The sequence below is a fragment of the Dunckerocampus dactyliophorus genome, chromosome 2, assembly GCF_027744805.1.
Source record: "Dunckerocampus dactyliophorus isolate RoL2022-P2 chromosome 2, RoL_Ddac_1.1, whole genome shotgun sequence".
Classification (NCBI taxonomy): Eukaryota; Metazoa; Chordata; class Actinopteri; order Syngnathiformes; family Syngnathidae; genus Dunckerocampus; species Dunckerocampus dactyliophorus.
Genome location: NC_072820.1, coordinates 13,722,936 through 13,734,464, shown reverse-complemented (window position 1 = coordinate 13,734,464; position 11,529 = coordinate 13,722,936). Strand labels below are relative to the sequence as shown.

The window sequence follows — 11,529 nt, the reverse complement described above, 5'->3', positions numbered from 1 at the left end:
TACTTGCCAACTGTAAATGAAGTACATGCACCCTATCCTTCCCCAGTAAAAGTTCTGATACTTTGTCGTAAAATTCTGACCACTTCCCGGTGAGTTTGGCCATGTAATCCTCCATCTTGGCAGTCAAATTCATTCACTCATTCATTCAGCAGAGCATTAAAATATCTTTATTGCATTCACTCAGCTATCCCAAAAAAATTTAGTATTGAGTATTAGAATTTTAACAAGTTTGTTGTTTAACTACTTCACTAATTTGTGATGTATATTGACTCTATATTGTTATAATGTACAGTTATTATTATTATTCCAATATTACAATATGAATGGACACTTTCCGATTAAAGCTTTGACATTTTTTTAAATTATTTTTCCAATATGCAATAATAACATGTTAACTTTAGTAAAAACAAACAAAAAATCAGTCACTTCAGATGTGAGCGTTGCAAGTAGCAGACAACAGTCATTGAACTCATTACTCATTCAGTAACACACACTTGGCTCCCCCTATGGGTTCATCTTTGCTATTGCTTGTATATGGGCTCGTCAACTAAACACAGAAAGAAGACTGTACATGTACTGTATATTGATTGGTCTTTTAGTGCTGTTGTTGTTTTCAAGGAATGCAATTACATAATTTATTCCGGTTCTTTTATGTAGATATGCAACAAAAAAAAAATCAAATCCCACTAGTAGATGGTGTACAAGTAGATTTAAATGAAATGGAAATAATAAAATAAAAGGTTGCTGCTGTGATTTGTAGTAATAAAGTGTAGTATAACGCTGTAATTACAGATACCAGAGTGGAGGCAGTTCATCAGTGGATCTGCACAGGGGTGGACTGAGACAAAAATTGGCCTGGACTTTTTGGTTCAGACTGGCCCACTGCAACCCGAGAGCAGATACACACCTGCAGGTCTTCCCAAACCTGCAGGTGTGCCCACTCACCCCATTGATGTACTGTACATGCAAACACGTAAGCCCTGAATAAAACCACTATACTGAACAATGCCCCTTCATATACTAGAGGCTTGAATCAATAAATGATGGTGAAATCATTCATGGGTGAGCTTGCAGGGCTGATGTGGTCTCTGGCGAGATCACGACCACTTGTAGCTTGTACTGGGCCTGCTGCCTGTCACAGATCTTGACATGAAAGGTAGAGGAATAGTGTGGAATAGGTTTGAACAAGATTACATGCAATACAAATGAGTGAATGCAATCAGAACGTTGACTAGTTGGCTCAAATATGGAAAACAATAATAATAATAAGCAATAGCAGACAGTACAGCGCAGCATAATGTATAGACATAACATCTGCGTAATGTAAATGCAGATGTTTTACTGTAACAGCAGTATTTTATTCATTATAACTGTATAATGTGAAACTGTTGAAAGGACAATAAACTATAATCACTGACTGAAAAATATGTAAAGCGTGCATATTATTGAAATTGTGACATCAATGTCCTTCATGAAGCAAACTGGTCTGTGGGCTCTAAAAAAAAGTGCATGTTGACACTTGAAACACTTGAACTGTGACAATAGCAGATGTACATGCACAAAAGAGTGTAGATGTGCAATGTGGCATCCTTTGGTTAAAGTATGTAGTTAAGGAAAGCAGCTCATCAGTGAATCAGCATAGTAAGGTTTTTGTTTTCCAATACTTTAGATAACTAGATGTAGTGCTAACACGCCACACCACGTTTGCTATATACAGTATTATGTTAAGTAAACTTCATAAACAGTTCAGCAAGCCAATCACACGTTAGCAAAAAGCAGCAGAGCCAATCTATGAGCTTGTAGGCGGCCAAAGGGAAACAGACTTTTAAAACTTGAGCGGCCATGTTCCGCCTGGTCCTAGCGCTTGGGCGGTCGAAATTCCATTTAATTTAGCATAACACTGCAAGGCGCAGTAATAGATAAATTAATAGATAAACGGCCGGCCATCAGCCTAATTTTCGGCCCACATTTAAAAACTCCCGGTACTCCCGATGGCCAATCCACCCCTGGTGGACCACAAGTTCCGCGGGGGGAGTGACTACAGTCACCAGGGTCTATATATTGAGATGTTTTGTTCGTTGGCTTTACGTGAATGAGAAAAGAAGAAGAAGTCATCATATTGAGGATTATTCCCCCTACACGCTATTATCATGGATTCGTGCTTCCGTGCACTTTGCATGACTTTTGTCCTGGCGTCTTTCAGCCGGAGGTCAGGTGCGCTCGGTCCGGTGATCAGGTGCGAGCCTTGCGATGATGGAGCGCGCCTGTCGTGCAAACCTCTGCCCAAGGACTGCGCGGAGAAGGTCCGCGAGCCGGGCTGCGGCTGCTGCCTGACTTGCGCGCTCAGCTTCGGCCAGCCGTGCGGCGTGTACACCGGCAGATGTGGCTCCGGGCTCTCATGCCAGCATCAGCCCGGGGAGACGAGACCTCTGCAGGCTTTGCTGGAGGGGCGAGGGATTTGTGCAAATGCCACAACAACGACGACGATAAGTAAAAGAATCACTCAGAGACCATCAGCTCCTGTCAATGAACTCCCAGGTATGCGTGCACCTTGATTTTGCATGCCTGATCCACATAGTGCATGGAGTACATTGAGGGCATTACAACTGCATACAAATGAGCACAGAGTTGTCTTAATGGCATAGTGGACCTTTTTAATTTTAGTTAGTCAAAATAATTTGTTATTAGTTTGTAATTGAGTGTTGGGGGTAGGAGGGTCTTCAAAAATAGAAATTTACATATATTTTAATTTACATTTACAATTTGCATTAATTTGTATAAAATTACATCAGAGTTGCACAGACCGTTAAATATGGTCTACATATACTACAGTAATGGTGCACGGATCAATAAATATGATCAAAATGTAGTTCATTAGAGGTGCACAGACCGTTAAATATGGTCTACATATACTACAGTAATGGTGCACGGATCAATAAATATGATCAAAATGTAGTACATTAGAGGTGCACAGAACATTAAATATGGTCTAGCTGTGTACATTCAAAATGGTGTACATATACTACATTAATGGGACACGGATCAGTAAATACTGTATGATCTAAATGTAGAACATTGGATGTGCACAGATCATTAAATATGGTGTACAGACCATTCAATATGATCTACGTATACATTAATGGTGCATGGACTAATAAATATGGTGTAAATGTAGTACATTGAAGGTGCACGGACCGTTAAATATGGGCTAGTGGCGTACAGACCATTCAATATAGTCTACATGTAGTACATTAACAGTAAAAATAAATATAGTCTAAATGCAGTACATTAGAAGTACACAGACCATTAAATATTATTTAAATACAGAACATTAACAATGCACAGACCCTTAAATATGGTATTAAGGTGTACAAATCATTCAACGTGGTCTAAATGTAGTACATTAGAATTGCACAGATCAATAAATATGATGTAAATGAAGTACAGTAGGGTTGTACAAACCATATGACCTGGAGATGCAAAGACCATTCATTAAGGTGTAAAAGTACATAGACCATTAAATATAATCTAAATACAACACATTAGAGATGCTCAGACCCTTAAATACAGTATTAAGGTGTACAAACCATTCAATGTGGTCTAAATGTATTACATTAGAGTTCCACGGATCAATAAATATGATAAAAATGTAGTACATTAGAGGTGCACAGATCAATAAATATGATCTAAATGTATTAAATTGGAAGTGCACGTGCCATTACATATGAGCTGGTGATGCACAGACCATTTATTATGGTGTAAAAGTGCATAGACCATAAAGTATACCTAAACCCAATACATTAGAGATGCACATACCCTTAAATATAAAATAAGATAGAAGATAAGAATATAAGTGTACAAACCATTCAATGTGGTCTAAATGTAGTACAATAGAGGTGCATAGAATATTAAATATGAGCTAAATAGAGTACGTTAGAGGCGCACACACTGTGAAAGTCATCCATCCATTTTCTCTATCGCTTGTCCTTATTAGGGTCGGGGTTAAGGTTCTCCAGACTGTGAGGCTAACATGCAAACCACTCGGCCACCGTGCAGCCCAGACCATTAAATATGACCTAAATTACATGACATACACTCTAAATATAGTACGCCATTTGTATGTATTTGTACATGTATAGCAGTCATTTGCCTCAAAATGATGCACAATGACAATGATTCTGTCCACATGTTCTGGACAGAGATGATTGAGACTCAGGATGAGGAGCATAACTCCACTGGCCTCCAGAAGACCCACCGCAGCATCCACAGGCCTGTGGGACCCGTGAGACCTCCGCTTCACCCCTTCATCCCTTCTGCCAAGGCTGAAATCCTCCGGCGGGAGCAGCAGAAGAGAACAAGAAGCTTTAAAATGGAGGTTCCAGGACCAGTCATGACAGACCAACAGAACTTCTCCCTGGAGATCAAACCGGAGCCTGAGTATGTAAGTACCACAACCAATATTTGCAGTTGGAATGTTTTTCCTCTCTCTGTGCTTTGGTGTTTTTCTCTTCCTGCGGGTGATGAAATGTTTTGGGGGGAACCGTTGCTGAAGGTTGGCAGGCCTCATGACCAATAGAATGGCACGGCAGCAGTGAGCGGGGACCGTGGCTCTGCGGTTGACCCGGGTCAGGCGGTTGTTTGGCCACAAGGCGTCCGCGTGCCGGCTGCACCAAGAGCCAACGGATGATGGATTGGCCGGTGTGAGTGGTGGTTGGGAAGCCCTGCTACTATTTTCAGCCCTTCTTTGGCCACTACTAGTACTGGGCTTTGGCTACATGGATGCTTTGATTAGCGAACAGAGTGTTTGGACTTTTGGACAAGGCTTTTTGGCTCAGCCTTTAAGCTTCCCCCAATCCCACATCCAACCATTCATCCATCAATGTCCTGTTCCGCTTATCCTGTTCAGGGTTGCGGGGAGCTAGAGCCTGTCCCGGTGCCTTCAGGCGAAAGGTGGACTACACCCTGGACTGTTCACAAGTCAATCACAGAACACATTCAGGGTTATATAACATCAAATGCTTCCAAGCGGTACAATTTGGATTTTTCCATATGTGGTTGAAGATCAGATATGAAACGGATGTCATTCAATTGAATTGGAATCATTAATATTGTGTAAATATTAGGGCTGTCAAATGATTAAAAATCTCTAGTCCAATGGCGGCTGCCGGTCATACAAGGAAGGGAAGCTAATTTTTTTCCGGGCTACAGCATAAACACGTTATTTATTTATATGTACATTCTAGTATCTGCCATGATTTGCAGCTTGCTAGCAACTTTGTGAGTACTTGTGTAAGTGATCGTGACGACGGGGACGAGTGGGAGCTCCGCAGCTGCCGCTGCTCGATGGCGAAAGAAACCGCAGTGTGACAGAAGAGAGTCGTCAAACGCAACGCTAGCTGTTTTTAAGAAAGGGGATCGATAAATTCTCTGGATCAGGTCAGAACAACAGAATGAAAAACTTGGAAAATGGTTTATACTTTAAGATCGCTGATTTCACTGTCAATCAAAAAGGGATTCCGCCTCAGACAGATCATCCAATCATCATGCAGAAGCCGAGCGTCCGGGCCAGCCCACCTCCCCACAGACCCCCAGAGATGCTGAGCGTCCGATGGGCGGGACAAAGCCCAGCATTTATCCAATGACCGTCCAGTTTCGCCACTCTACGCTTCCTCGTCAAAGTCAGTAGATGCTCAGCGTCCGACTGTGTAAAAGCGCCATGGCATTGCGGGGATGAATGAGAAGGAAGTCGTGTCAGTTACCTGTGATAAGTAGCTGATTCTGAACAAAAGATGAAGGTATTCTAGTGTATATTTAGTCAATGCAGTACATATTTTACCACTTTTTGGGGGGACATTTTAGGGAAAGCTGAGCTTCCTTTGCAGTCTTAGAGCAATGGCCACTGCTCTTGTCTCTTCGTCATCGGAACGACACTTCCTCATTGTCACTAGACGACCGCAGGATGCATTCACGGACACTCTAAAATAGGGGTGCAACGATTCCTCGAATAATTCAAGTAACTCAATTCCAAAAAATAATCAAGGATTTTTTTCGACAGGAAGTGCGTGTCTCACTCACTTAGTTGAGACTAATGTGTTCCATAACAGAAGGTGTCTTCTGCCTGTCTAAGTTTAGGATTTGTACTGTAAATGCACAGCCATCAACATCATGTAATATGTCATTTAGTCTTAGTAATGTCTAAGAAAAGCAATGAATATTTCTCTCCTTTTCCACGTAAATCGTTACAGTCTGGGATGGATAGAGTCATCTACAAAATCTCCATCATGTAGTGCATCAGACCCAAGAAAATACAGTTTGTGAATTTTAGAAATAAAACGGTTGATTATCTAAAAAATTAAACCAATTGGTCGTTCATTATTTAGTGAAATGTGTGAAATTTTCTCTTGTGTATTTTTATAATTGCTCTTGAACCAATCAAAAATATTTTTTTTCCAATTACTCGATTAAAAATTTCAGTAGAATACTCGATTGCTAAAATATTCGATAGCTGCAACCCTACTCCAAACATCACAACAACATCTCTATTATGAGTATATGTGTGGTCTAAATAAACACAAAAGACAAAAAAACGCAATAGGTGGATATTCTTATCAAAGACATTGTAACTCTTAATGTGGAAGTACAATTTGCTGCATTTAAGTATGCTCGGAAATCCCCAAAAAATTGTGAATACAACTTAAATGACGTGGTGTCTTTGAACGCAACGTCTCATTTCTCATAACAACACGGTTAAAGTGTGATTCAAATGTTCTGCTACTATTAAAGAAACTAGTGTTAGGCAGATAGGTGATCTTTTAGCTTGATTTACATTTTCAGTTAATTTTTAGCTTTTAATACAAACAAATATACATAATCCTGCCCTGCCATTTATCTTTCTTTCAATAAAATACAGTAAAAATGGGCATATTTCAGACGTAGTTCCAAATGGTGATTAATCATCATTAATTAATTTGAAAACTGTGATTAATCTGATTAAAATTTGTAATTATTTGACAGCCCTACTAAATATACTACAACGTATAGTGCATTAAACATGGTCTTTTGATGCACAGACTGTAAAATGTTGTCTAAATGTACCGTACACTCGGTGCATAGACCATTTAATAGGTCTGGACATATACAGACCATTAAATATTGTCTAAATATAGTGCATTAGAGGTGCACAGACCATTACATGTTATCTAAATATACTAGTAGGAGTATATTAGAGGTGTACAGATTTACATTTGTTTTGTTGTTACCCAGTGTTTACATTAGGGTAGTTGTTAACATGCATTTTGGGTGTTTGCAGATTGCTTTGCTCTGCATATTGAGCGGCGGTACAGTAAGCGCTGATCTGTTTCTCCATCATGTGCAGGGTCCCTGTCGACGAGAGATCGAGACCATTCTCAGCAGCCTCAAGATTACAGAAACTCTCAATCCCCGAGGTTTCCGCATACCAAACTGCGACAAGAAAGGCTTCTATAAGAAAAAACAGGTGGGAAGCATAAGTACATTCAGAGAAGAAAGACGTATTGGCACATGGAGTTGCAAAAAAAGATTAAAAACACTCATGTACTTGCAAAGAAACGCTATCACTACTTCTCCTGTTAGGTCTTATCTGCATCCATCTAAAAACAGCCCCTGAGATGTAGTATTTTCAAAAGAAAGCATCAGTGTCCTGCCTCGTGCACGCTACATGAATAAAGATTCAGAGTGCAGTGACTCAAGCTGCGGGCCTCCTGCAGCACCAATTATAGACGTGAATCTGTCCTCCTGTGTTCATTGGTAGTTATTAGAGCCTCATCAGTGCACCACCACACCAAGTGAGGTAGACCCCTAGCCACACTGGCACTGCAGACACTGAACCACAGGGCCCAAACCCTCAGTGGCGCTGCCTGGCTCGGGACGACGCCGGGGAACCTTTTCCAGCGAGACAGACGTCAAGGTGGCCACCGGCACCCGACGTACTCACCCCATAATTGCTGGACTTTTGAGAAGCGAGGGCCCAGAAATAGAGTGGCAGCCATCTCACCCCCCTTCCCTCCCCTCCTGCGTCCCTCTGTAATAAATGAGCGGTTCTGACGCGTTCATATGGAGGCACTTAAGGCGCCACTGCGCTGCACTGCATCGCTTTTCTTATTACATAGCACTGCCTCCTGCTTAATGGACATGTTCTCCCTTGACCCGCAATCATCTCATAAGCAGCCACACAAACGCCAGCCTCATTGTCTTTGTTTATGTAGAGTGGACGCAGAGTACTGTTCTGCAGCCCTCAGGGCGCTTCAAGGAGTGGCTGACTTTTCATGTGGGCCAGTCTAATTTGCACATGTGGAGCCAAGCGATCTCTTAATAGCATTAAATGTCTCCTTGGTGAGTTGCATTTTTCTTGCTCCAAGCTCTTGCAAAACACTTCTTGTTGCGATGCGTGTGTTGCAAAAGAGGATTATACGGGATGCTGATCGGCAGCAGCAGCTCCCTTCTCGCTTGAAACGAATGGCTGCATGTTTTACTAGAGCGGAGGTTGACCTTTAGTAAAATTGGCAGTAAAATAACAGCCCTCGGGTAGCTCCACACAGCCTCTGTAAGTCATTTGTAGTACCCATAATTTGGAGCTGTGGGGTATAATCAGCAACAGATGATTCGTGCTGCCACCAGCTCCTGAAAATAGATCTTGGTTCTCAGTTGTTCACGAACGTCCCTAAGCAAATATTTGAGCAGGTTTCTGTTTACCTTTAAGGCCTCTATACTGTATGTGTGCGTAACAGGAGGTAGACCATAAAAGTAGCTGAAAATACCACCGCACGGCCAAGGCTGCGTCCACTCTGCACAATCTGCCTATTAATGCCTCTTAACTATCGCTGTTCTCCTTCATTGACTAAAGTGGCCTGGTAGCCATAATGCTGCACATTCAACTTTCTGCACATTTGGTCCACCTTTTTTGTCCCTCCTCTTCAATTCCAGTGCCGGCCATCCAAGGGCAGAAAGCGAGGCTTCTGTTGGTGTGTGGACAAATACGGGCAGCCTTTGCCAGGTTTCGATGGGAAGGAACGAGGAGTCGCCCGGTACTACCACTCGGAGAGCCAATAGGAGCCAGACAGGCGGGGTTGTTTGCCAGCGAGAAAGATCTGTAAACAACCACAGACACTGAGGATATTGGAAGAGAGGTCAAGATGGTTCAGCCGATATATGGATGTTTGCTATTTCTATCTGCGGAACCTCTTTTTTTTTTGGGAAGAAGATGAATTCTTCACAAACTTTTTTGACAAAGACTCACCTGGAGTAATTTATCTCCAAAGCTGAGAGCTGATGAGATGCACATTATTACTATGAACATTCATTCTTTCAGTGTTAGGCATTACTTTGTTTTTCCTTTCCAGGTTTGCTTCCTGCAGTGCATGCTCCTCAGGGGAGTGGACCTGTGCAGCTCAAACATGAAATACATCATCATCGGTCAGCAGGGCCATTTCTTGTGAAACAATATTTAAGTCGGAGGTCCCCAAACTGTGGCTCAGGACCTAAAATGGCTTGCAAGTCAAATTTTCTGGGTCACCATTGAAGAAAAAGGCCATTTTAGTCTTCAACAGCTATGGGATTCATGTTTGTAGTGATTGAATGTCTCAAGTGTACTCTATTATTAGTTTATGTACAGCGTATGTCGATGTTTTGGCAAATTCTTAGTGTTTTAAGCTGAAAAAGTCTGGGAAGCCCTGCTTTGTCAATAAGTACTTTGCATGTACAGTACAGGCCAAAAGTTTGGACACACACAACACAACCCCACAGTCCCAACCCCATTAAATTCCACCAAGTAACCCTGACAAGGCACACCTGTGGAAGTGAAAACCATTTCAGGTGACTACCTCATGAAGCTCATTGAGAGAACACCGAGGGTTTGCAGCGCTATCACAAAAGCTACTTTGAGTTACTTTGAGGAATCTAAAATATAAGACATATGTGGAGTTATTTCACACTTTTTTGTTAAGTACATAATTCCACGTGTGTTCATTCATAGTTTTGATGCCTTCAGTGAGAATGTAGCCATGAAAATAAAAAAAAGGCATCGAATGAGAAGGTGTGTGCAAACTTTTGGCCTGTACTGTACTGTACAGCACAAAGCAAGCCTCAAAAGTCTATTTTTACTTAATAAAGGCACTATAAAATAATGAAACAATACTGTTATTCTTAAGTGTGTCCGTCGTGGTTTCCCAAACTGTGGATGCCAAATGGGCCATGGGTCTACTTTTTTGGGGTCACCATCAAAGAAAAATGCTATCTTGGGGATCAAATTCCAGGTTTAAAAAAGCTTTGCGTTTTATGATCATAGTAATTTAACGTTGCAGGTTTGAATTTATGAACAGTATATGTTGATGTTTTGGAATAGTTTGGATTTTTTGACATGAAGTTGAATGTCGTTTCCATCAACAGTTTAGTCCATCAGCAGTGACTTACTCCCACTTGATCCCGTGAGCCCAGTTCTGGTCGGATTTCAGTGATGAGAAACGTAGTTCCAGTTAGTTATTGGGGTTTTTTAGTAAAGACTTTGGCTTCTCAAACAATGGGGTGTGAATAAAGATGGCTGCGACCCTCATATCTTCATCCGCTGTGGAACAAGAGGGCTGCGACGCTCGCTGTGGATGCATCTTCACCACATAGACGACAAGGGACAGCCGATAGTGCCCATCAGCGATTTGCGAGGTCTGATTTTTTCAAGGAGGCATTTTTGTCATGCAAATGTTTTTACTCTTTCAAAAGCATATTGTTTTGAGAAGCCAAACTCTTTACTTAAGTAGCCCCAGGAACTAACCGGAACCATGTTCCTTCTCACCGAAATCTGACCAGAACTCCGCTCATGGGTCAAAGTGGGGAGTAAGTCGTTGTTGATGCACTACACTGCTGATGGGGATGTCATACAACTTCATGTCAACAAATCAGAACTATCCCTTTAAGGTCTTAACGGTGCTATCCCTATTTGACTCTAACATACATTTTTTTCACACAAAAAATATAAGATAAATTGGACAAAAAATGTCTACATTCTTTACAATTACGAGTTAAACTGAAGGAGATTTGGGGAGTGGCATTCATGGCTGTCAATCGCTCACAGCTCGTGCACAGGCACATGCCTGTAAGTGTGCATGCACATACACGTCCACGCAGTCTCAGAGAAGCTATAAACAATTGGCAGTCACGGCTGAGCAGGAAGAGTGTGGGATATAGTACGTTAGAATGCTAGCGCCCCCATTGCAGTACCTAACCATGACAGTGCGCACCTTTAAGATGAAAAAGTCCTGCTTAAAGTCAATAAGTAGATTGCATGGACAGCACAATGCAAGTCTCAAAGTATTTTTTACTGAATAAAGGCACTATAAAATAATGCACTGAGGCATGTTTTGTAATTTCATATGTTCACTAATTCACAGGGTATGAAAGTGACACAATCATATATGATTATTTATTCTTTAACAGAATGCATAGTTGCAGAAGAGCAACAATACTGTGCAAAAGGTTTTGGCCGGGGGTAGGGGATGGCCG

At 41.5% G+C, this 11,529-nt stretch overlaps 1 protein-coding gene across 1 annotated transcript; it reads left to right on the top strand.

Annotated features, from left to right (window-relative positions):
• The first annotated feature begins 1,981 nt into the window (after window positions 1–1,981).
• Window positions 1,982–11,160, top strand: LOC129177656 (insulin-like growth factor-binding protein 3). Its single transcript, XM_054769010.1, has 4 exons — window positions 1,982–2,538; window positions 4,200–4,441; window positions 7,376–7,495; window positions 8,962–11,160. Exons 1-4 carry the CDS (start codon window positions 2,151–2,153, stop codon window positions 9,085–9,087), a joined length of 876 nt encoding a protein of 291 aa, XP_054624985.1. The 5' UTR covers window positions 1,982–2,150; the 3' UTR covers window positions 9,088–11,160.
• The last annotated feature ends 369 nt before the right edge of the window (window positions 11,161–11,529 follow it).

Bases quoted from the DNA above. Each gene is read 5' to 3' on its own strand.
- LOC129177656 (XM_054769010.1), top strand. From the start codon at position 2,151: ATGGATTCGTGCTTCCGTGCACTTTGCATGACTTTTGTCCTGGCGTCT. The intron at 2,539-4,199 runs GTATGCGTGCAC...TGTTCTGGACAG, and splicing joins TCCTGTCAATGAACTCCCAG to AGATGATTGAGACTCAGGAT. The intron at 4,442-7,375 runs GTAAGTACCACA...CATCATGTGCAG, and splicing joins TCAAACCGGAGCCTGAGTAT to GGTCCCTGTCGACGAGAGAT.